Source organism: Danio rerio, chromosome 4 (genome assembly GCF_049306965.1).
Source record: "Danio rerio strain Tuebingen ecotype United States chromosome 4, GRCz12tu, whole genome shotgun sequence".
Classification (NCBI taxonomy): Eukaryota; Metazoa; Chordata; class Actinopteri; order Cypriniformes; family Danionidae; genus Danio; species Danio rerio.
In genome coordinates this window covers 39,591,274-39,611,784 of record NC_133179.1, presented here as the reverse complement: position 1 = coordinate 39,611,784, position 20,511 = coordinate 39,591,274, and the positions used below count along the sequence as shown (strand labels likewise).

Here is a 20,511-nt window from a genome sequence, read left to right as displayed (position 1 = left end):
AAAAAAAAAAAAAAAAAAAAAAAAAAAAAGAAATGCCCGATCTCATCTGAACTCGGAAGTAAAGCAGGGTCGGGCCTGGTTAGTACTTGGATGGGAGACCGCCTGGGAATACCAGGTGCTGTAAGCTTTTCGAAGGGCTTCATTTGGCAGCTGATTTAAATAGCCAACGCTTGACAGCCTCTTTCGCTTACGGCCACACCACCCTGGAAATGCCCGATCTCATCTGAACTCGGAAGTAAAGCAGGGTCGGGCCTGGTTAGTACTTGGATGGGAGACCGCCTGGGAATACCAGGTGCTGTAAGCTTTTCGAAGGGCTTCATTTGGCAGCTGATTTAAATAGCCAACGCTTGACAGCCTCTTTCGCTTACGGCCACACCACCCTGGAAATGCCCGATCTCATCTGAACTCGGAAGTAAAGCAGGGTCGGGCCTGGTTAGTACTTGGATGGGAGACCGCCTGGGAATACCAGGTGCTGTAAGCTTTTCGAAGTGCTTCATTTGGCAGCTGATTTAAATAGCCAACGCTTGACAGCCTCTTTCGCTTACGGCCACACCACCCTGGAAATGCCCGATCTCATCTGAACTCGGAAGTAAAGCAGGGTCGGGCCTGGTTAGTACTTGGATGGGAGACCGCCTGGGAATACCAGGTGCTGTAAGCTTTTCGAAGGGCATCATTTGGCAGCTGATTTAAATAGCCAACGCTTGACAGCCTCTTTCGCTTACGGCCACACCACCCTGGAAATGCCCGATCTCATCTGAACTCGGAAGTAAAGCAGGGTCGGGCCTGGTTAGTACTTGGATGGGAGACCGCCTGGGAATACCAGGTGCTGTAAGCTTTTCGAAGGGCTTCATTTGGCAGCTGATTTAAATAGCCAACGCTTGACAGCCTCTTTCGCTTACGGCCACACCACCCTGGAAATGCCCGATCTCATCTGAACTCGGAAGTAAAGCAGGGTCGGGCCTGGTTAGTACTTGGATGGGAGACCGCCTGGGAATACCAGGTGCTGTAAGCTTTTCGAAGGGCTTCATTTGGCAGCTGATTTAAATAGCCAACGCTTGACAGCCTCTTTCGCTTACGGCCACACCACCCTGGAAATGCCCGATCTCATCTGAACTCGGAAGTAAAGCAGGGTCGGGCCTGGTTAGTACTTGGATGGGAGACCGCCTGGGAATACCAGGTGCTGTAAGCTTTTCGAAGGGCTTCATTTGGCAGMTGATTTAAATAGCCAACGCTTGACAGCCTCTTTCGCTTACGGCCACACCACCCTGGAAATGCCCGATCTCATCTGAACTCGGAAGTAAAGCAGGGTCGGGCCTGGTTAGTACTTGGATGGGAGACCGCCTGGGAATACCAGGTGCTGTAAGCTTTTCGAAGGGCTTCATTTGGCAGCTGATTTAAATAGCCAACGCTTGACAGCCTCTTTCGCTTACGGCCACACCACCCTGGAAATGCCCAATCTCATCTGAACTCGGAAGTAAAGCAGGGTCGGGCCTGGTTAGTACTTGGATGGGAGACCGCCTGGGAATACCAGGTGCTGTAAGCTTTTCGAAGGGCTTCATTTGGCAGCTGATTTAAATAGCCAACGCTTGACAGCCACTTTCGCTTACGGCCACACCACCCTGGAAATGCCCGATCTCATCTGAACTCGGAAGTAAAGCAGGGTCGGGCCTGGTTAGTACTTGGATGGGAGACCGCCTGGGAATACCAGGTGCTGTAAGCTTTTCGAAGGGCATCATTTGGCAGCTGATTTAAATAGCCAACGCTTGACAGCCTCTTTCGCTTACGGCCACACCACCCTGGAAATGCCCGATCTCATCTGAACTCGGAAGTAAAGCAGGGTCGGGCCTGGTTAGTACTTGGATGGGAGACCGCCTGGGAATACCAGGTGCTGTAAGCTTTTCGAATGGCTTCATTTGGCAGCTGATTTAAATAGCCAACGCTTGACAGCCTCTTTCGCTTACGGCCACACCACCCTGGAAATGCCCGATCTCATCTGAACTCGGAAGTAAAGCAGGGTCGGGCCTGGTTAGTACTTGGATGGGAGACCGCCTGGGAATACCAGGTGCTGTAAGCTTTTCGAAGTGCTTCATTTGGCAGCTGATTTAAATAGCCAACGCTTGACAACCTCTTTCGCTTACGGCCACACCACCCTGGAAATGCCCGATCTCATCTGAACTCGGAAGTAAAGCAGGGTCGGGCCTGGTTAGTACTTGGATGGGAGACCGCCTGGGAATACCAGGTGCTGTAAGCTTTTCGAAGTGCTTCATTTGGCAGCTGATTTAAATAGCCAACGCTTGACAGCCTCTTTCGCTTACGGCGACACCACCCTGGAAATGCCCGATCTCATCTGAACTCGGAAGTAAAGCAGGGTCGGGCCTGGTTAGTACTTGGATGGGAGACCGCCTGGGAATACCAGGTGCTGTAAGCTTTTCGAAGGGCATCATTTGGCAGCTGATTTAAATAGCCAACGCTTGACAGCCTCTTTCGCTTACGGCCACACCACCCTGGAAATGCCCGATCTCATCTGAACTCGGAAGTAAAGCAGGGTCGGGCCTGGTTAGTACTTGGATGGGAGACCGCCTGGGAATACCAGGTGCTGTAAGCTTTTCGAAGTGCTTCATTTGGCAGCTGATTTAAATAGCCAACGCTTGACAGCCTCTTTCGCTTACGGCCACACCACCCTGGAAATGCCCGATCTCATCTGAACTCGGAAGTAAAGCAGGGTCGGGCCTGGTTAGTACTTGGATGGGAGACCGCCTGGGAATACCAGGTGCTGTAAGCTTTTCGAAGGGCTTCATTTGGCAGCTGATTTAAATAGCCAACGCTTGACAGCCTCTTTCGCTTACGGCCACACCACCCTGGAAATGCCCGATCTCATCTGAACTCGGAAGTAAAGCAGGGTCGGGCCTGGTTAGTACTTGGATGGGAGACCGCCTGGGAATACCAGGTGCTGTAAGCTTTTCGAAGGGCTTCATTTGGCAGCTGATTTAAATAGCCAACGCTTGACAGCCTCTTTCGCTTACGGCCACACCACCCTGGAAATGCCCGATCTCATCTGAACTCGGAAGTAAAGCAGGGTCGGGCCTGGTTAGTACTTGGATGGGAGACCGCCTGGGAATACCAGGTGCTGTAAGCTTTTCGAAGGGCTTCATTTGGCAGCTGATTTAAATAGCCAACGCTTGACATCCTCTTTCGCTTACGGCCACACCACCCTGGAAATGCCCGATCTCATCTGAACTCGGAAGTAAAGCAGGGTCGGGCCTGGTTAGTACTTGGATGGGAGACCGCCTGGGAATACCAGGTGCTGTAAGCTTTTCGAAGTGCTTCATTTGGCAGCTGATTTAAATAGCCAACGCTTGACAGCCTCTTTCGCTTACGGCCACACCACCCTGGAAATGCCCGATCTCATCTGAACTCGGAAGTAAAGCAGGGTCGGGCCTGGTTAGTACTTGGATGGGAGACCGCCTGGGAATACCAGGTGCTGTAAGCTTTTCGAAGGGCTTCATTTGGCAGCTGATTTAAATAGCCAACGCTTGACAGCCTCTTTCGCTTACGGCCACACCACCCTGGAAATGCCCGATCTCATCTGAACTCGGAAGTAAAGCAGGGTCGGGCCTGGTTAGTACTTGGATGGGAGACCGCCTGGGAATACCAGGTGCTGTAAGCTTTTCGAAGTGCTTCATTTGGCAGCTGATTTAAATAGCCAACGCTTGACAGCCTCTTTCGCTTACGGCCACACCACCCTGGAAATGCCCGATCTCATCTGAACTCGGAAGTAAAGCAGGGTCGGGCCTGGTTAGTACTTGGATGGGAGACCGCCTGGGAATACCAGGTGCTGTAAGCTTTTCGAAGGGCTTCATTTGGCAGCTGATTTAAATAGCCAACGCTTGACAGCCTCTTTCGCTTACGGCCACACCACCCTGGAAATGCCCGATCTCATCTGAACTCGGAAGTAAAGCAGGGTCGGGCCTGGTTAGTACTTGGATGGGAGACCGCCTGGGAATACCAGGTGCTGTAAGCTTTTCGAAGTGCTTCATTTGGCAGCTGATTTAAATAGCCAACGCTTGACAGCCTCTTTCGCTTACGGCCACACCACCCTGGAAATGCCCGATCTCATCTGAACTCGGAAGTAAAGCAGGGTCGGGCCTGGTTAGTACTTGGATGGGAGACCGCCTGGGAATACCAGGTGCTGTAAGCTTTTCGAAGGGCTTCATTTGGCAGCTGATTTAAATAGCCAACGCTTGACAGCCTCTTTCGCTTACGGCCACACCACCCTGGAAATGCCCGATCTCATCTGAACTCGGAAGTAAAGCAGGGTCGGGCCTGGTTAGTACTTGGATGGGAGACCGCCTGGGAATACCAGGTGCTGTAAGCTTTTCGAAGTGCTTCATTTGGCAGCTGATTTAAATAGCCAACGCTTGACAGCCTCTTTCGCTTACGGCCACACCACCCTGGAAATGCCCGATCTCATCTGAACTCGGAAGTAAAGCAGGGTCGGGCCTGGTTAGTACTTGGATGGGAGACCGCCTGGGAATACCAGGTGCTGTAAGCTTTTCGAAGTGCTTCATTTGGCAGCTGATTTAAATAGCCAACGCTTGACAGCCTCTTTCGCTTACGGCCACACCACCCTGGAAATGCCTGATCTCATCTGAACTCGGAAGTAAAGCAGGGTCGGGCCTGGTTAGTACTTGGATGGGAGACCGCCTGGGAATACCAGGTGCTGTAAGCTTTTCGAAGGGCTTCATTTGGCAGCTGATTTAAATAGCCAACGCTTGACAGCCTCTTTCGCTTACGGCCACACCACCCTGGAAATGCCCGATCTCATCTGAACTCGGAAGTAAAGCAGGGTCGGGCCTGGTTAGTACTTGGATGGGAGACCGCCTGGGAATACCAGGTGCTGTAAGCTTTTCGAAGGGCTTCATTTGGCAGCTGATTTAAATAGCCAACGCTTGACAGCCTCTTTCGCTTACGGCCACACCACCCTGGAAATGCCCGATCTCATCTGAACTCGGAAGTAAAGCAGGGTCGGGCCTGGTTAGTACTTGGATGGGAGACCGCCTGGGAATACCAGGTGCTGTAAGCTTTTCGAAGGGCTTCATTTGGCAGCTGATTTAAATAGCCAACGCTTGACAGCCTCTTTCGCTTACGGCCACACCACCCTGGAAATGCCCGATCTCATCTGAACTCGGAAGTAAAGCAGGGTCGGGCCTGGTTAGTACTTGGATGGGAGACCGCCTGGGAATACCAGGTGCTGTAAGCTTTTCGAAGGGCTTCATTTGGCAGCTGATTTAAATAGCCAACGCTTGACAGCCTCTTTCGCTTACGGCCACACCACCCTGGAAATGCCCGATCTCATCTGAACTCGGAAGTAAAGCAGGGTCGGGCCTGGTTAGTACTTGGATGGGAGACCGCCTGGGAATACCAGGTGCTGTAAGCTTTTCGAAGTGCTTCATTTGGCAGCTGATTTAAATAGCCAACGCTTGACAGCCTCTTTCGCTTACGGCCACACCACCCTGGAAATGCCCGATCTCATCTGAACTCGGAAGTAAAGCAGGGTCGGGCCTGGTTAGTACTTGGATGGGAGACCGCCTGGGAATACCAGGTGCTGTAAGCTTTTCGAAGTGCTTCATTTGGCAGCTGATTTAAATAGCCAACGCTTGACAGCCTCTTTCGCTTACGGCCACACCACCCTGGAAATGCCCGATCTCATCTGAACTCGGAAGTAAAGCAGGGTCGGGCCTGGTTAGTACTTGGATGGGAGACCGCCTGGGAATACCAGGTGCTGTAAGCTTTTCGAAGGGCTTCATTTGGCAGCTGATTTAAATAGCCAACGCTTGACAGCCTCTTTCGCTTACGGCCACACCACCCTGGAAATGCCCGATCTCATCTGAACTCGGAAGTAAAGCAGGGTCGGGCCTGGTTAGTACTTGGATGGGAGACCGCCTGGGAATACCAGGTGCTGTAAGCTTTTCGAAGTGCTTCATTTGGCAGCTGATTTAAATAGCCAACGCTTGACAGCCTCTTTCGCTTACGGCCACACCACCCTGGAAATGCCCGATCTCATCTGAACTCGGAAGTAAAGCAGGGTCGGGCCTGGTTAGTACTTGGATGGGAGACCGCCTGGGAATACCAGGTGCTGTAAGCTTTTCGAAGTGCTTCATTTGGCAGCTGATTTAAATAGCCAACGCTTGACAGCCTCTTTCGCTTACGGCCACACCACCCTGGAAATGCCCGATCTCATCTGAACTCGGAAGTAAAGCAGGGTCGGGCCTGGTTAGTACTTGGATGGGAGACCGCCTGGGAATACCAGGTGCTGTAAGCTTTTCGAAGGGCATCATTTGGCAGCTGATTTAAATAGCCAACGCTTGACAGCCTCTTTCGCTTACGGCCACACCACCCTGGAAATGCCCGATCTCATCTGAACTCGGAAGTAAAGCAGGGTCGGGCCTGGTTAGTACTTGGATGGGAGACCGCCTGGGAATACCAGGTGCTGTAAGCTTTTCGAAGGGCTTCATTTGGCAGCTGATTTAAATAGCCAACGCTTGACAGCCTCTTTCGCTTACGGCCACACCACCCTGGAAATGCCCGATCTCATCTGAACTCGGAAGTAAAGCAGGGTCGGGCCTGGTTAGTACTTGGATGGGAGACCGCCTGGGAATACCAGGTCCTGTAAGCTTTTCGAAGGGCTTCATTTGGCAGCTGATTTAAATAGCCAACGCTTGACAGCCTCTTTCGCTTACGGCCACACCACCCTGGAAATGCCCGATCTCATCTGAACTCGGAAGTAAAGCAGGGTCGGGCCTGGTTAGTACTTGGATGGGAGACCGCCTGGGAATACCAGGTGCTGTAAGCTTTTCGAAGGGCTTCATTTGGCAGCTGATTTAAATAGCCAACGCTTGACAGCCTCTTTCGCTTACGGCCACACCACCCTGGAAATGCCCGATCTCATCTGAACTCGGAAGTAAAGCAGGGTCGGGCCTGGTTAGTACTTGGATGGGAGACCGCCTGGGAATACCAGGTGCTGTAAGCTTTTCGAAGGGCTTCATTTGGCAGCTGATTTAAATAGCCAACGCTTGACAGCCTCTTTCGCTAACGGCCACACCACCCTGGAAATGCCCGATCTCATCTGAACTCGGAAGTAAAGCAGGGTCGGGCCTGGTTAGTACTTGGATGGGAGACCGCCTGGGAATACCAGGTGCTGTAAGCTTTTCGAAGGGCATCATTTGGCAGCTGATTTAAATAGCCAACGCTTGACAGCCTCTTTCGCTTACGGCCACACCACCCTGGAAATGCCCGATCTCATCTGAACTCGGAAGTAAAGCAGGGTCGGGCCTGGTTAGTACTTGGATGGGAGACCGCCTGGGAATACCAGGTGCTGTAAGCTTTTCGAAGGGCTTCATTTGGCAGCTGATTTAAATAGCCAACGCTTGACAGCCTCTTTCGCTTACGGCCACACCACCCTGGAAATGCCCGATCTCATCTGAACTCGGAAGTAAAGCAGGGTCGGGCCTGGTTAGTACTTGGATGGGAGACCGCCTGGGAATACCAGGTGCTGTAAGCTTTTCGAAGGGCATCATTTGGCAGCTGATTTAAATAGCCAACGCTTGACAGCCTCTTTCGCTTACGGCCACACCACCCTGGAAATGCCTGATCTCATCTGAACTCGGAAGTAAAGCAGGGTCGGGCCTGGTTAGTACTTGGATGGGAGACCGCCTGGGAATACCAGGTGCTGTAAGCTTTTCGAAGGGCTTCATTTGGCAGCTGATTTAAATAGCCAACGCTTGACAGCCTCTTTCGCTTACGGCCATACCACCCTGGACACGCCCTCTAGTGTGAGTTAGAGTTGGTGCACTGCAGGAAGTGTGAGGTGGCAGAAGGAAGAGAGAGGCTCTTCCATTTTGGCAGTTTTGTTTTTTATTTTTAGTTTTTGCATTACAAAGTTTACTTTAATTGTTTTTTCAGTTAAAGATTATTTTTAACTAACCCCAAACAGTAACACTGTTTTGGGGTTAGAAAACAACAAAATGGACACTACGGAGAAAGAGAATGGACAGGACACAAATGGAAAAAGGAACAGAGAACAAGGAAATGCTACAAACATGCTTGAAAGGACACGAAATGAAGATGCTGGAGAAAACAGCAATGAGACATGGGCAACAGTTGTCTCAAAGAAAAAAGAAGGGAAAGGAGGTGGTCAAGAAAAGAAAGGTAATCTACAATCAATTGCAAGTATTGAAAGTGAAAAGAATACTGAAGGACAAATGAATGCTTTAAGTCAAAAACAACAAATGCTGAACAAACTAAAGAAGCAAGCAAGATATCAAAGAGAATATAAGAAGGAAGCCACACTGACAATGATGATAAAGGATGTTGAAAACTCAACTATAAACAACATAATCAAAGCAGTTGAAGACAAAGTGGGGATTGGCAAATTAATTGGACTGAGAAGGAAAAACAACAATGAATTTGAACTGACAATGGAAAGTGAAAAAGAATGCGAGATATTGATTAACGGACTGATGATTAATGGAGAAGAATGTGAAGTGAAAAAGCTGTGTGCAACAGAAAAAATGGTATCTTTCCTGAACTTGCCCAGTTATATACAGGATGAGGAGATACAACAAAAACTGAGTAATTGGGGAGTAACTCCTATACTGCCAATAAGAAGAAAATATCATCCGGGAACAATGGTTGCAGACGGAACACGATTTGTGAAGGTAAAGTTTCCCAAAGAAGTTAAATCTTTACCATACAATGTTGGCTTCATGACGGAAGAAGGGATGCAGTATTTCAGAGTGATACATGACAATCAACTGAAAATGTGCAGACTTTGCTCAAGTACAGAGCATGAAAAGAAAGACTGCCCAAATTTCACGTGCAGGAGATGTCTTCAGCAGGGGCATTATGTGCGGGACTGCGAAGTTCCGCAGTGCCAGGGCTGCGAGAGGGCATCAACAAGATGTAACTGCAACAAAGAGGAGGAAGTTGAAAGGATGGAAACACAAGCGTCACTTGAAAATACTGCAACAGAAAGGAAGGAGGACAAAACAGGAGAAGAAAACAATACAGAAGAGGACAGAAATGAGCAAGAGGATAAAGAAATGGAACTGGGAGAAGGAGCAAACAAGGAAGAAGGAGAACCAAATAATAGACAATTTGCTGAGGAACAAAATGATGAGAACACTATAGAACTGAACAATGAAGAGAGACAGGAGAAAACAAGGACTGAGGACAATGAAATAAGAGCAATAAATGAGGTAAGAGCAATGGATTTTGAAAGGGGGAATTATGGACTGGAAAAAAAAGAAAAAGGAAAAAAGATAAAAGATTTAAAATCAAGATCTAAAAGTGGCCTAAACATTGAAATGGTTCTACAACGGCAGAAAATAAGAAGAGAAGAGATTAAAGAAAGAATGGAAAGGAAAAAATTTGAAAAAGGAGATGCAAGAAACATTTGTTTAAGTGACAGTGACTCAGAATGAATGGTGGTTATTGGTTTATCCAATAATTATACTAATGAGTAATGTATGTGTGGTATCATTGAATGTAAGAGGATTGTCCAAATGTGAAAAGTTTGAAAGATTAACGTGTTTGACAAAAAAGTGTGATATATTATGTTTACAAGAGACAAAGTGGGAAAATGAGATTAAAAATGAAATGAGAAAATTATGGAATGGTGAAATATTTAGTAATGGGAATATAGAAAAGAATAGAGGAGTAGCAATTTTAATAAAAAGAGGGATTTTTGAGAAAGTAGAATTAGACTATAAAGACACTAATGGAAGAATAATAATTGTAAAAGTTCTGTATGGTGGGAAAAGTTTTAGAGTATGCAACATACATGCACCAAATGAGGAAAAGGACAAATATAACTTTTATAAGGAAATAGATAAACTAATAGAAAAGAATGAAAACATATTTATTTTAGGAGATTTTAATATTGCCATGCAAAGAATAGATATAGATGACTCAATGAATTTTAGAACAGACAGAGGGAGGAATGAACTACAAAATTTAATGAGAAAATGTGATTTGGTAGACGTATGGAGAGAGCGAAATGGTATGAAAAGAGAATATTCAAGAAGAGAAATTGCAAATAGGATTTTAAAGCAAAGTAGAATTGACTTGTTTTTATGTAAGAAAAAAGAAGTACAATATGTTAACACAATTTTATATAAAACCTATAGTGAAAGTGATCATGATTTTTTATGGATAACGATGAATTTTAATGAGATTGAAAAAGGACCAGGAGTGTGGATACTCAACACTGAGCTGTTAAAAATAGAAAGTTATAAAATGGATATAGAAAATATAATAATTAATAGTGTAAATGATGAAATGTTTGAAACAGAAACAGGTTTATGGTGGGATAATCTGAAAAATAAAATAAAAGAATACTCAATAAATATATCAGAAAAAATACAAAAGGCCAAAAAATTCAAAGAAAATAAAATTAGAAAAGAATGGAATGAAGAAATGAGTAAAGTAAATGGGATAAATGTTGACAAAATAATAGAATTACAGGAAAAGCTGAAGAAAATTGAAGAAGAAAAGTGTAAAGGAGTAATTATTAGAAGCAGAGCTAAAGACATTGTAGAAGGAGAAAGAAGTACAAAATACTTTTATGAATTAGAAAAAACAAGACAGAGAGCAGCTATAATAAAATGTATAAAAACACAAGATGGGAAAACTGTAGAAGACAAAGAAGGAATTTTAAATGAAACTAGACGATTTTATAAGGAATTATTTACAGAAAATGGAGTAAATTTAAATGATGAACATTTTTTATTAGAAAAAATAACAGCAAAATTAAATAAAGAGGACAAGGAAATGTGTGAGAGTGAGATAACAGATTTAGAAATAGAAACAGCTATTGATCAGTCGAGAAATGGGAAAAGTCCAGGAATAGATGGACTACCAGTTGAGTTTTATAAAGTTTTTAAAAATGTTTTAATTCCTATTTTAAATGAAATATACAGTGATATTTATGAAAAAGGGGAGTTAACTAATAGTATGAAGAAAGGAATGGTGAAAATGATTTATAAAAGAAATGGAGACAAAGGAGACTTAAAAAATTATCGACCCTTAAGCATGCTGAACACAGACTATAAAATTTTAGCAAAGGTTTTAGCTAATAGATTGAAAGTAGTTGTACCTAACATAATCAAAACAAATCAAGCATATGCAGTTTTAAAAAGAGACATAACTGATGTCATAAACAATATAAGAGATATTATATGGTATATGAGAGAGGAAAAAGAAACAGGATATATAATTAGTGTCGATTTAGAAAAAGCTTTTGATAGAGTGGAACACAAATATATGATGGATGTAATGGAGAGATTTGGTTTTGGAGAAAGATACTTACAATGGATAAAATGTTTATATGCAGATATAACAAGCTGTATAAAAGTAAATGGTTTTTTAACTAAAGATTTTAAAATAACAAGATCAATAAGACAAGGATGTCCAATGTCGGCACTATTATACACACTTGTATCTGAAACATTGGGATTAGCCATTGATAATGAAACGCAAATACGAGGATTATGTATAAAAGGAACAGACTTAGAACACAAAATATTTCAGTATGCTGATGATACTACTTTAATAGTAAAAGATATTAAAAGTATTGAAAAAGCAGAGGAAATTTTAAACAGATATTGTAATGGAACAGGAGCAAAAATTAATAAGGAAAAAACTAAATACATGAGACTGGGAAAAATAAATGTTTTACCAGAAAAAATCAAATTTAAAGAGGAGACAGTTGATATGAAAATTTTAGGTATAAGGGTTGGTGAAAATGAAAATGAAACAAGGAATTTAATGTGGGAGGAAGTTTTAAAGGGAATGGAGAAAAGATTACATTTCTGGAAATTAAGAGGTTTGTTTTTAAAGGGGAAAGTTTTAGTTTTAAATTCCTTATTTTTATCAAAAATGTGGTATGTTTTAGGTACAGTGAGTTTGCCAATGAGTGTGTATAAAAAGATAAAAGCTATTGTTTTAGATTTCTTATGGGATGGAAAACCTTCCAAAATAGCTTATGACACCATAATTGGTAAAGTTGAAGAAGGAGGCTTAGGTTTAATTGATCCACTAATCAGAATGAAAAGCATAAGAATTAAAACTGTAAATAAATATTGGAAAGAAGAAAAACATGTATGGAAAGATGTGATGAGATATTTTTTAAATAAATGTGGGGAAATACAAGAATATATATTATGGATGAAGCCCAAAGAGAATATGATGAATAAAGTTCCAGAATTCTATAAAGAGGTTATTAAAGCATGGGGAGATTTTAGAAAGCATATTGATTGTTCATTTAGTAAAGAAGAGATTTTAAAGCAACCGCTGTTTTTAAATGAATATATTAAAGAAGGGAATAATACTATTTTTTATAAGAAATGGTTTAATGCAGGAATAAAGCAAATTAAAGATATTTTATATGAAGTGATACCTGGTTATGTACAGGCGCAAGTAATAAAAGATGCAATAATAGAAAACTATGAAAACGAATCTAAAAGAGTTATTGAAAATCAGTTTAACAACTTGAAAAAAAATATACCAAAAGAATGGAAAGAAATTATAGAAAATAAATTGGAAATGCACAGAGATGAAGGAAGGGGGATAAACTTTAAAGAAAATCAATATGCTTTTAAAGATGGTATACTGAAAATGTTTTATTCTTGTTTACGTAAAGATGTTTTTGTTACACCCAAAGCAGAAGAGTACTGGAAAAGGTTATATCCCAATATTGAAAAGAAGGAAATATGGCAAAATTTAAGAGCTTGGTGGAAAAGTCCCGTTTTAGAAAATTTTGATTACATTTTAAGACAAAACTGTTTATTAAGTGAAATGAGATTGTGTAAAATAGGTTTGGCAAATGATGCAAGATGTAAAGTTTGTAATGAAGAAGATGAAGGTATATTACATTTGTTTTTTAAATGCAAAGAGTTAAAATGTTTTATTGGAAAAATAAAAGAAATGCTAAATGAAATGGGGATTGAAAATGAAGTTGTTGATGAGGAATGGGAAACATTATTTTTATTTGGTTGTAAAACAGAAGGTAAAAACACAAGGTTCATAAATTTCATTTTAACAGTTGCAAGAAATGTGATATGGAATAGAAGGAATATTGTTAAACAAAAGAATGGCAAATTGTCTGTGTGTAAATTGTTTCAAAGAAAAATGTCTGAACTGCTAAATACTCTTTTCTATTATTGCAACATGAATGACAAGATTGATGTATTTGAAAAAGACTTTTTAAGCGGGAATACATATGTTCAAATGACTTTATATAATGTAAATGTATTATTACCTGAATGTAACTGTTTCTAATTTTTGATATAAAATAAAGAAAAAAAAAAAAAAAGAGTATGGTGGTTAGTACTCTGCGTTGTGGCCGCAGCAACCCCGGTTCGAATCCGGGTCACTGCAGATTTTTCAAGGTGACATTGGAGTTGCACTCTGTGTTGCCATTCGTAATCTCGTTGTAAATTTGTCAACCTTAAAGTAACCTGTTGTGTTTTAGCAACATCCACACCAACCATAAGCTTAAAACCCCATCTCACGGTAAACTTTAGTGTACTGTAAAGGTCTGCGCCGACCACAACCCAAACCTTGCCTACTTGTAAATTACTGTTGTGGAGCCCGGATAGCTCAGTCGATAGAGCATCAGACTTTTAATCAGAGGGTCCAGGGTTCAAGTCCCTGTTTGGGTGTGTGATGCTCATTTTGTGGAGCCACAGCTTTTGCTGTTGAGCTATCGCTTGATGAAAGTTTCATCTGGATGCACAATATGTGTACTAAGCATAAAGAAATGGCATTACAGTCAGTCTTGTAGTCGTGGCCGAGTGGTTAAGGCAATAGACTAGAAATCCATTGGGGTGTCCCCACGCAGGTTTGAATCCAGCCGACTATGTCCTCCCCCTTTTTAAAATTGCAGCAGTCGTCAATTGTTGTGCTGGTAGGAGGAGAAAAACAAGAGAGTGTTCCTACTGAAGTGAAAGGGGCTTATCACAGGGAGGAACATACCACACATAGGTCACATTGGCTGTTTCGTAGCTCGCTGTGATCGTATAGTGGTTAGTACTCTGCGTTGTGGCCGCAGCAATCCGGGTCACGGCAGGTTTTTCAAGGTGACGTTGGTGTCGCACTCTGTGTTGCCATCCGTTATCTCCAGCCTTCTTTTAGTGCAGGCTGTGCTAATGGCACGTCCTGAATGTTTACGTTTCCTAAAGTGTGGAAGACTAGGGATATGATATAAGAGAAATAGGATCTTTGATGCCAGCATGCTGTGTAGATAAGTACTGATCAAGTCACGCTTCTAAGGCATGGAAGGAATCTTTTCAATTGTTGAGTGTCCATTCATTGCCACAACAGCAGAAAGACATTCTGCAGTTATCATTGATCTATTTAATGTCTCCTACATGACATGAAGTCCAAACTATTGTGTTGTACTGATGTCTACACCTACAAAAACCATAAACCCAACCTCAAAGTAACCTGTCGTGTTTTAGCAACATCCACACCAACCATAAGCTTAAAACCCCATCTCACGGTAAACTTTAGTGTAGTGTAAAGGTCTGCGCTGACCACAGCCCAAACCTTGCCTACTTGTAAATTGCTGTTGTCGAGCCCGGATAGCTCAGTCGGTAGAGCATCAGACTTTTAATCTGAGGGTCCAGGGTTCAAGTCCCTGTTCGGGCGTGTGATGCTCATTTTGTGGAGCCACAGCTTTTGCTGTTGAGCTATCGCTTGATGAAAGTTTCATCTGGATGCACAATATGTGTACTAGGCATAAAGAAATGGCAGTACAGGCAGTCTTGTAGTCGTGGCCGAGTGGTAAAGGCGATGGACTAGAGATCCATTGGGGTCTCCCCGTGCAAGTTCGAATCCTGCTGACTATGTCCTCCCCCTTTTTAAAATTGCAGCAGTCGTCAATTGTTTGCATTTCCATTGTTTCTTGGGAAAAGCGTTGTTCTGGTAGGAGGAGAAAAACAACAGAGTGTTCTCACTGAAGAGACAGGGGCTTATCACAGGGAGGAACATACCACACAAGGGTCACAACGGCTGTCTCGTAGCTTGCCGTGATCGTATAGTGGTTAGAACTTTGCGTTGTGGCCGCAGCATCCCCGGGTTGAACGGGGTCATGTCGTGAATTCGACTTTTCATCAATTAGAAATTATCAGACCGGAGGTTTTGAATATCAGAAAATAGACTTTATTCTCCATAATAAAGCCGAGAAAGAGCAGAGCAGGCCCCAGAGCATTCTGAAGTCTCTCCGGGACACCTTCTAAAGTATCTGTGTTCTCCATAATCTTTATACAGGTAATTATGACACACCCCTTTGTGTCTCTTTTTAATGCTTGACCACTTTTGAATAGCTTTTCTAGTCTAAGGGGTCCTGCTATTCTTGGCTCTCAGCCCACCAGCTCATGTCAACAGAGATGTTACAGGTCTATGTCAGCAAAGTATAAATACAACTTATGCAAAGGAACTAAGGGTTTACATACATTGTTATGATAGTATAATAACTTGATAATATGTTACTCATTCTAACTTCTGCCACATATAGCTTCATACAAGTATTTAACATATATAATCAGTGCTTTACATATTCAGGTATTCTACACAATCAGCCATTCAGTAGCCTTCTCCTAGTGTTGCTTCTGTGCAGGCATACTCATATTACACAGTATTTTTAACACATGCTGGCATGTTTGCTGCAAACACTACATACATTTTGAGAAGAGAAAATTAACTGCTTTACACTTAGAAAATACTACACACTGAGAGAATAGAAATCTTCTTCAATCCCTCCTCTTAAGACTTTAGTCTTAATATTATTGTCTTTTAACCCAAAGTGCAATTTCATAATCCAGTTCTCTTAATTACCTCTATCTAGTGACTGATATAAGCCACATAGCTGTTATCAATTGACTAGATTATGCCACCGTACTTTGACAGAAGTCCAGCCAAACATCTCCCCTCTCTTTTGATTTGAAGGAAGTAAAAGACTGTACTCTGTTTTTCTCTTAACACATCAAAGACAATAAAGTTTTAAGCATAAGTATTCAGTTGGTTCAGTGCTAGCTGCTAGTTTTCACACTCATGTAGAATATACTGAAGTGATATTATATATAGGTACCATAAAAGCAATATGCAAACAAATTCAATATACAAACATAAAAAGCATCAAATGTTGATCTTGATCTTTAGTCATCCTTGTTTCTCTTCTTCTAAGCTATCAGCATCTTCACTTGACTTTAATAGATGTTGATGGAGATGTGTGGTTAAGAGTCTGAGTTTTGAAATCTGCAGTTGTGCATTCATCATCCCTTGACTTGTGGCACTGCTGTATGTGGTATTCAGGCATATTATCAGAATCACTCTTTACTTTGTCCTGATTAACTTCTCCTTCCACATGTTGCACTTAGTAGTTTAGAGCTTTGGAATATTCAGGCTCCTCTGTTTCCGGTCAGCTTTCCCTTGCTGGAGTTGTTTCCTTTCGCTCCTTTGAGGCATTGGTACCCCATTAATGGCATCCACTTTGGCAGCTGTTGGATTTGCCCTCATCCAGATATGGTCCTTTTCTCCTGAGCTCTCCAGAGCATCCTCAGATAGACTCGATCAGCTGGACTAATTGGACCTTGTATCTCTGCTCTCTCACATGGCTCCTTTCTGGTTTCCTGCACAGATATCGCTTTGCACATGGCAATTAATTGTTTCTTCATAAAAGTCCCTACTGTATTAGACATCTTTGCAAACCATTCCAAGAGGTTATGTGCAAGGTTATAGGTGAGATTATATGCAAGGTTTTATGCAAAGTTTCATGTGGTTTCTTGCAAGGGTCGACCCAATAGCAGTTCATGTGATGCAGTGTTAGATGCCTGTTTCTGTCAGTTTCCATGCCATCATTCACCAATGCACTTGTTAACACATTAATCCCATTAAGTTTATTATTTTCACATCTTTCATTGCGCGTTGGCCTTGATGGATCATCTTCATCACTTTCAGCCATTTCTGGTAATTGAGCATAATACAATTACTCTCTCTTTTGCTTTATTCACAATTTTTCATGCTCCTTTAGATGTTTTTATTTATTGATCACTTATTAACTTTGATTTTAATTACTTTATGAATGCAAACCTTTTATGAACTTATTTCTGCTGATGTTTCAAATCCTTGGAAGTACTTCTTTCGTCACAAATGAATAACTGTTCCTGCTTCATAATTTGCTTCTGGTACCATCTCCAATCATCTACTCATCATAGTTTCTCAACTGTGCTTGTTTACAGAATAATTCTCTATCCAGTCAACACCAAAAACAGTCATCATATCTCACTGTTTGGAGCAATGGTCTCCAGTCAAGTCTTTTAATTGAACTGGAGCTCTGTGAAGCTGTAGATAATCACCCACATATTGTGACAGTGTCCATCCTAAGATCTTCTCCCTAATTTTAACCCTTATGCATTCTGGTGTATACAGTATTTGCTAGTCATCAGCCTACACAAGTACAAACAAGTTTCTACCCTCCTCTGGTAGTTACCTAAAATAAACTCAATAGAAACTAAGCACTTAATATATTTACCATCCAAAAGAACATATCTCCACATACAATATGAACTTCAGCTGGAAAATCTTTTCCTATTGATTTTCTTTTAAATCATATTATCAACATTAAGCCTCTTTTATCTGTCTTGATTAACCATTTATTTCCATTTATTTTAATTAGCAAATTAACTTCAATTAAATATTATTAGTTACTTATAATTTATTTTTACTTTAAATTTAAATGTAAATAGAAATGTCTAAGACAGATTGTATATTACAGTAAATGTTTCTATTAATGCTCCTATTTTTACACTTTTTGATAGAGTTTTATACACTGTTAAAAATTGTCCCGTTAAAAAACAGTAAAATACTGGCAGCTGCAGTTGCCAGCAATGTACTGTTATTTTACAGTATGTTGCTGTAAAAATACATGGACTACATTGATTTACACAATACTCAAGTGAACTCATTTTGCTCACTAAAAGCAACTGTCTCAACTTGGTCAACTGCTGAATGAGTTTATGAAGTAATGTGCTATATATGCTTAGAAGCATACTTATAATGATAACTTATTTTAGTTAATTAGAAAAGTTCGGTTTAACTCTAATGTCTTATTTTTCACAACAGCACACATACATGTAAATCTGGAATCACCAGAGAGATTCTGACTGCATCAGCAACTAAACAGCCGCTATCTTTAAATAAAGAAACATACAGAATAACATCAGCAGTTCATTGTTCATCTTTAACTCACACACTGGCTCTACTCTCCTCCACAACGGTGACAGACAGAAAAAATTAGCTTCAGGTTTTACAGTAAAATACTGTTTTTCCTTGATTTAACAGTAATCTACTGGCAGCTGTGGTTGCCAGCAATCTACTGTTTTTTTTACAGTCTATTTCCGTAGTGTAAATTAACAGTATATTACTGTTAAAATACATTTTTACACTGTGTTTTTACCTCGCACACCTTTAACCCTTTAAACCCCAGAGCATATACTTCAGTTTTTATTGAAGTGTCCACACTACTGAGTGTTCAAGAAACATGGAGCAAAGCTGAAGTAAATGAATTAATTAACTGACTAATTAAATGTTAATTGAGGATTAACAATGAATAAATGAAGAAATACTGAAGGGAGAAAACAAGAACAGAACATACAAAACTTTAGTCACAGCTTTATAATGAAATAACCTGAAGAACAACAAATGATTAAATCATTTAAATGATCAGCGGATGATTAAACAACTCTACAAACATCATCACCAGCTACACTTATTACTTAATACATGTATTTTTGTATAACATCTACTAAAGTTCTTCTTGAGAAAAAGTGAAAGTTTTACGTCACCATCATGGAGAACAGAGTTTGCTTTAGTTGGGCTCTTAGCCCTGTCATTTTTAACATTTATATATCTTGGCTGCTGCAATTGTTAAGAACTTTGTTTAAAAAGCTCCTTTGTTGTGGCAAGCCAGCCAAAAACCTAAATAAGATCTGGTGATGTTCATGTTGCTATTAAATGGCAGAGTCTGTTCTCATTTAGTATAATAAAATTTACTGCTCCTATTCAATGTTAAATCTATTGTTTTACATTATATGTGTATATATATATGGCAATGATTTCTGGAAGTTTTTAAGAATATCTTGGACAATAACACTGCTCTATGGTGTCAATCGCACTCAAAGAGACATCAATAATCAGCATATGAACCTCAATAATGGTGACAACTAACAAAATTAACAGTTTAACTCACAAACAGGCAACTGAAAGTCGAAACATAAACAACAGCAGAATCAAACACAAATAAAGAAAACTGTTAGACCATTATACAACATTTATTTATACCGCAATGCATGCTGGGATATTTGTACAGTGCCACTCCCAGCATGCATTGCAGCATGAAACATTTGAGATGTTACCATTGTTGAGATACAAGGTCAGATTCATGAGGTCTGAGTGTGTATTTGTCATAACTGAACTGTTTTTGTATGTTATTTCTTAACTGTCAAGTAATTACGGAGGTATCTTTTCTGTTTCCACTTCTCATTAATTAAATTAATACCTGCAACTAAGCATAAAATCTATTGCATGAGGCCCTTCTTCCAGATTTATACCAAAACATTTATCAGAACTAATTTCAGACAAATAGATTTCTCTATTTATTGACTTCCCAACTTTATTGGTATAGTACAAATGATTTGTAAACTCTGGATTACAGCAATTGGAAAGTCTTCTTAAATGAGTTCAAGGGTGAAGAGCCCAACTAAATCAGCCCCTCACTCCATTACGGTGACACAAAAAACACCTTAATTTCTGTTGGATCTCAATGAGAATAGTATGGAAGTCAAATCAGTCAGTAATAAGTGTGTCTGCTGTTGTTTGTGGAGTTGTTTAATGATCTGATCTGCTGAGACTGAAGCTGTTTTATTTTATTTGATTTTATTTAATGTTGTAACTCAAGTCACTGTTTGTATTTCTTGTTTATTTTCTTCAGTAATTGTAATTATTAACAGCAGGTGTTCATCAGTCTCTGAATTCACTCATTAGTGTTCATTAACTCTGTCAGGTGAACTATATTAGTTAACTAGTGTATGAAATAGTGAACAAGGGCACAAAGTGTGATTTTAAACAGAGACTTCAAAACATTGAATCTGAACTCTGTTAGCTCACAGTTTTCTGCAGTTGGTTACTTTCTCGAAAACAAAAATGTTACCCAGAAAGCACTGTTTTTAACAGAATGTTACTGTTTTAGTGAAAAAACATTATTTTACCATAGAATCTGACCGTTTTTTAACAGCAATTTTTTACAGTGTGTTTGTTGCCGTTTTTAACCGTTGTAAATTCATTTGAATGACTATATATAAACCATTTGAGATTATTAACGCATTTATAGGGTAAAATTGCTACTTTTTACTGTCATTCAATGTGTTTTGGTCATTATCAATGCACTGTCAC

General features: G+C 41.0%; 1 protein-coding gene and 45 non-coding genes across 47 annotated transcripts in view; all 46 read left to right on the top strand.

Moving 5' to 3' along the window:
- The first annotated feature begins 185 nt into the window (after nucleotides 1-185).
- LOC137493595 (5S ribosomal RNA) lies at nucleotides 186-304 on the top strand. Its single transcript, XR_011013570.1, has one exon. It is a non-coding gene; the product is annotated as a 5S ribosomal RNA (ribosomal RNA).
- A 58-nt stretch (nucleotides 305-362) lies between these two features.
- LOC137493593 (5S ribosomal RNA) lies at nucleotides 363-481 on the top strand. Its single transcript, XR_011013568.1, has one exon. It is a non-coding gene; the product is annotated as a 5S ribosomal RNA (ribosomal RNA).
- A 58-nt stretch (nucleotides 482-539) lies between these two features.
- Nucleotides 540-658, top strand: LOC137493592 (5S ribosomal RNA). The gene has a single exon (XR_011013567.1). It is a non-coding gene; the product is annotated as a 5S ribosomal RNA (ribosomal RNA).
- Nucleotides 659-716: 58 nt separating this feature from the next.
- Nucleotides 717-835, top strand: LOC137493591 (5S ribosomal RNA). The gene has a single exon (XR_011013566.1). It is a non-coding gene; the product is annotated as a 5S ribosomal RNA (ribosomal RNA).
- Nucleotides 836-893: 58 nt separating this feature from the next.
- LOC137493590 (5S ribosomal RNA) lies at nucleotides 894-1,012 on the top strand. The gene has a single exon (XR_011013565.1). It is a non-coding gene; the product is annotated as a 5S ribosomal RNA (ribosomal RNA).
- A 58-nt stretch (nucleotides 1,013-1,070) lies between these two features.
- LOC137493589 (5S ribosomal RNA) lies at nucleotides 1,071-1,189 on the top strand. The gene has a single exon (XR_011013564.1). It is a non-coding gene; the product is annotated as a 5S ribosomal RNA (ribosomal RNA).
- Nucleotides 1,190-1,247: 58 nt separating this feature from the next.
- Nucleotides 1,248-1,366, top strand: LOC137493588 (5S ribosomal RNA). The gene has a single exon (XR_011013563.1). It is a non-coding gene; the product is annotated as a 5S ribosomal RNA (ribosomal RNA).
- Nucleotides 1,367-1,424: 58 nt separating this feature from the next.
- On the top strand, nucleotides 1,425-1,543 carry LOC141383815 (5S ribosomal RNA). Its single transcript, XR_012404866.1, has one exon. It is a non-coding gene; the product is annotated as a 5S ribosomal RNA (ribosomal RNA).
- Nucleotides 1,544-1,601: 58 nt separating this feature from the next.
- Nucleotides 1,602-1,720, top strand: LOC141383483 (5S ribosomal RNA). Its single transcript, XR_012404502.1, has one exon. It is a non-coding gene; the product is annotated as a 5S ribosomal RNA (ribosomal RNA).
- A 58-nt stretch (nucleotides 1,721-1,778) lies between these two features.
- Nucleotides 1,779-1,897, top strand: LOC141383482 (5S ribosomal RNA). Its single transcript, XR_012404501.1, has one exon. It is a non-coding gene; the product is annotated as a 5S ribosomal RNA (ribosomal RNA).
- Nucleotides 1,898-1,955: 58 nt separating this feature from the next.
- LOC141383481 (5S ribosomal RNA) lies at nucleotides 1,956-2,074 on the top strand. The gene has a single exon (XR_012404500.1). It is a non-coding gene; the product is annotated as a 5S ribosomal RNA (ribosomal RNA).
- A 58-nt stretch (nucleotides 2,075-2,132) lies between these two features.
- Nucleotides 2,133-2,251, top strand: LOC141383479 (5S ribosomal RNA). Its single transcript, XR_012404498.1, has one exon. It is a non-coding gene; the product is annotated as a 5S ribosomal RNA (ribosomal RNA).
- Nucleotides 2,252-2,309: 58 nt separating this feature from the next.
- On the top strand, nucleotides 2,310-2,428 carry LOC141383687 (5S ribosomal RNA). The gene has a single exon (XR_012404719.1). It is a non-coding gene; the product is annotated as a 5S ribosomal RNA (ribosomal RNA).
- Nucleotides 2,429-2,486: 58 nt separating this feature from the next.
- Nucleotides 2,487-2,605, top strand: LOC141383478 (5S ribosomal RNA). The gene has a single exon (XR_012404497.1). It is a non-coding gene; the product is annotated as a 5S ribosomal RNA (ribosomal RNA).
- Nucleotides 2,606-2,663: 58 nt separating this feature from the next.
- Nucleotides 2,664-2,782, top strand: LOC141383477 (5S ribosomal RNA). Its single transcript, XR_012404496.1, has one exon. It is a non-coding gene; the product is annotated as a 5S ribosomal RNA (ribosomal RNA).
- A 58-nt stretch (nucleotides 2,783-2,840) lies between these two features.
- On the top strand, nucleotides 2,841-2,959 carry LOC141383476 (5S ribosomal RNA). The gene has a single exon (XR_012404495.1). It is a non-coding gene; the product is annotated as a 5S ribosomal RNA (ribosomal RNA).
- A 58-nt stretch (nucleotides 2,960-3,017) lies between these two features.
- LOC141383475 (5S ribosomal RNA) lies at nucleotides 3,018-3,136 on the top strand. The gene has a single exon (XR_012404494.1). It is a non-coding gene; the product is annotated as a 5S ribosomal RNA (ribosomal RNA).
- A 58-nt stretch (nucleotides 3,137-3,194) lies between these two features.
- LOC141383474 (5S ribosomal RNA) lies at nucleotides 3,195-3,313 on the top strand. Its single transcript, XR_012404493.1, has one exon. It is a non-coding gene; the product is annotated as a 5S ribosomal RNA (ribosomal RNA).
- A 58-nt stretch (nucleotides 3,314-3,371) lies between these two features.
- On the top strand, nucleotides 3,372-3,490 carry LOC141383473 (5S ribosomal RNA). The gene has a single exon (XR_012404492.1). It is a non-coding gene; the product is annotated as a 5S ribosomal RNA (ribosomal RNA).
- A 58-nt stretch (nucleotides 3,491-3,548) lies between these two features.
- On the top strand, nucleotides 3,549-3,667 carry LOC141383472 (5S ribosomal RNA). Its single transcript, XR_012404491.1, has one exon. It is a non-coding gene; the product is annotated as a 5S ribosomal RNA (ribosomal RNA).
- Nucleotides 3,668-3,725: 58 nt separating this feature from the next.
- On the top strand, nucleotides 3,726-3,844 carry LOC137493573 (5S ribosomal RNA). Its single transcript, XR_011013548.1, has one exon. It is a non-coding gene; the product is annotated as a 5S ribosomal RNA (ribosomal RNA).
- Nucleotides 3,845-3,902: 58 nt separating this feature from the next.
- Nucleotides 3,903-4,021, top strand: LOC137493571 (5S ribosomal RNA). Its single transcript, XR_011013546.1, has one exon. It is a non-coding gene; the product is annotated as a 5S ribosomal RNA (ribosomal RNA).
- Nucleotides 4,022-4,079: 58 nt separating this feature from the next.
- LOC137493570 (5S ribosomal RNA) lies at nucleotides 4,080-4,198 on the top strand. Its single transcript, XR_011013545.1, has one exon. It is a non-coding gene; the product is annotated as a 5S ribosomal RNA (ribosomal RNA).
- Nucleotides 4,199-4,256: 58 nt separating this feature from the next.
- LOC137493569 (5S ribosomal RNA) lies at nucleotides 4,257-4,375 on the top strand. Its single transcript, XR_011013544.1, has one exon. It is a non-coding gene; the product is annotated as a 5S ribosomal RNA (ribosomal RNA).
- Nucleotides 4,376-4,433: 58 nt separating this feature from the next.
- On the top strand, nucleotides 4,434-4,552 carry LOC137493568 (5S ribosomal RNA). The gene has a single exon (XR_011013543.1). It is a non-coding gene; the product is annotated as a 5S ribosomal RNA (ribosomal RNA).
- A 58-nt stretch (nucleotides 4,553-4,610) lies between these two features.
- Nucleotides 4,611-4,729, top strand: LOC137493567 (5S ribosomal RNA). The gene has a single exon (XR_011013542.2). It is a non-coding gene; the product is annotated as a 5S ribosomal RNA (ribosomal RNA).
- Nucleotides 4,730-4,787: 58 nt separating this feature from the next.
- LOC137493566 (5S ribosomal RNA) lies at nucleotides 4,788-4,906 on the top strand. The gene has a single exon (XR_011013541.1). It is a non-coding gene; the product is annotated as a 5S ribosomal RNA (ribosomal RNA).
- A 58-nt stretch (nucleotides 4,907-4,964) lies between these two features.
- LOC137493565 (5S ribosomal RNA) lies at nucleotides 4,965-5,083 on the top strand. The gene has a single exon (XR_011013540.1). It is a non-coding gene; the product is annotated as a 5S ribosomal RNA (ribosomal RNA).
- A 58-nt stretch (nucleotides 5,084-5,141) lies between these two features.
- On the top strand, nucleotides 5,142-5,260 carry LOC137493882 (5S ribosomal RNA). The gene has a single exon (XR_011013857.2). It is a non-coding gene; the product is annotated as a 5S ribosomal RNA (ribosomal RNA).
- Nucleotides 5,261-5,318: 58 nt separating this feature from the next.
- On the top strand, nucleotides 5,319-5,437 carry LOC137493564 (5S ribosomal RNA). Its single transcript, XR_011013539.1, has one exon. It is a non-coding gene; the product is annotated as a 5S ribosomal RNA (ribosomal RNA).
- Nucleotides 5,438-5,495: 58 nt separating this feature from the next.
- Nucleotides 5,496-5,614, top strand: LOC137493563 (5S ribosomal RNA). The gene has a single exon (XR_011013538.1). It is a non-coding gene; the product is annotated as a 5S ribosomal RNA (ribosomal RNA).
- A 58-nt stretch (nucleotides 5,615-5,672) lies between these two features.
- LOC137493562 (5S ribosomal RNA) lies at nucleotides 5,673-5,791 on the top strand. The gene has a single exon (XR_011013537.1). It is a non-coding gene; the product is annotated as a 5S ribosomal RNA (ribosomal RNA).
- A 58-nt stretch (nucleotides 5,792-5,849) lies between these two features.
- On the top strand, nucleotides 5,850-5,968 carry LOC137493560 (5S ribosomal RNA). The gene has a single exon (XR_011013535.1). It is a non-coding gene; the product is annotated as a 5S ribosomal RNA (ribosomal RNA).
- A 58-nt stretch (nucleotides 5,969-6,026) lies between these two features.
- Nucleotides 6,027-6,145, top strand: LOC141383469 (5S ribosomal RNA). The gene has a single exon (XR_012404488.1). It is a non-coding gene; the product is annotated as a 5S ribosomal RNA (ribosomal RNA).
- Nucleotides 6,146-6,203: 58 nt separating this feature from the next.
- Nucleotides 6,204-6,322, top strand: LOC137493559 (5S ribosomal RNA). The gene has a single exon (XR_011013534.1). It is a non-coding gene; the product is annotated as a 5S ribosomal RNA (ribosomal RNA).
- Nucleotides 6,323-6,380: 58 nt separating this feature from the next.
- On the top strand, nucleotides 6,381-6,499 carry LOC141383468 (5S ribosomal RNA). The gene has a single exon (XR_012404487.1). It is a non-coding gene; the product is annotated as a 5S ribosomal RNA (ribosomal RNA).
- A 58-nt stretch (nucleotides 6,500-6,557) lies between these two features.
- LOC141383814 (5S ribosomal RNA) lies at nucleotides 6,558-6,676 on the top strand. Its single transcript, XR_012404865.1, has one exon. It is a non-coding gene; the product is annotated as a 5S ribosomal RNA (ribosomal RNA).
- Nucleotides 6,677-6,734: 58 nt separating this feature from the next.
- Nucleotides 6,735-6,853, top strand: LOC141383467 (5S ribosomal RNA). Its single transcript, XR_012404486.1, has one exon. It is a non-coding gene; the product is annotated as a 5S ribosomal RNA (ribosomal RNA).
- Nucleotides 6,854-6,911: 58 nt separating this feature from the next.
- On the top strand, nucleotides 6,912-7,030 carry LOC141383466 (5S ribosomal RNA). Its single transcript, XR_012404485.1, has one exon. It is a non-coding gene; the product is annotated as a 5S ribosomal RNA (ribosomal RNA).
- Nucleotides 7,031-7,088: 58 nt separating this feature from the next.
- LOC141383696 (5S ribosomal RNA) lies at nucleotides 7,089-7,207 on the top strand. Its single transcript, XR_012404730.1, has one exon. It is a non-coding gene; the product is annotated as a 5S ribosomal RNA (ribosomal RNA).
- A 58-nt stretch (nucleotides 7,208-7,265) lies between these two features.
- Nucleotides 7,266-7,384, top strand: LOC141383464 (5S ribosomal RNA). The gene has a single exon (XR_012404483.1). It is a non-coding gene; the product is annotated as a 5S ribosomal RNA (ribosomal RNA).
- A 58-nt stretch (nucleotides 7,385-7,442) lies between these two features.
- Nucleotides 7,443-7,561, top strand: LOC141383463 (5S ribosomal RNA). The gene has a single exon (XR_012404482.1). It is a non-coding gene; the product is annotated as a 5S ribosomal RNA (ribosomal RNA).
- Nucleotides 7,562-7,619: 58 nt separating this feature from the next.
- On the top strand, nucleotides 7,620-7,738 carry LOC141383698 (5S ribosomal RNA). Its single transcript, XR_012404732.1, has one exon. It is a non-coding gene; the product is annotated as a 5S ribosomal RNA (ribosomal RNA).
- A 117-nt stretch (nucleotides 7,739-7,855) lies between these two features.
- LOC141381653 (uncharacterized) overlaps nucleotides 7,856-20,511 on the top strand; it is a 44,368-nt gene continuing 31,712 nt past the window's right edge. Inside the window, exon 1 of one of the 2 annotated variants that reach the window (XM_073947524.1) lies at nucleotides 7,856-9,257. In XM_073947524.1, the coding sequence (XP_073803625.1) occupies nucleotides 8,025-9,257 (1,233 nt within the window). In that variant the 5' untranslated portion in view covers nucleotides 7,856-8,024. The remainder of the gene's footprint in view (nucleotides 9,258-20,511) is intronic. The other variant, XM_073947525.1, reaches the window with a different exon arrangement.
- trnak-uuu (transfer RNA lysine (anticodon UUU)) lies at nucleotides 14,637-14,709 on the top strand. Its single transcript has one exon. It is a non-coding gene; the product is annotated as a tRNA-Lys (tRNA).
- Nucleotides 14,828-14,909, top strand: trnas-aga (transfer RNA serine (anticodon AGA)). The gene has a single exon. It is a non-coding gene; the product is annotated as a tRNA-Ser (tRNA).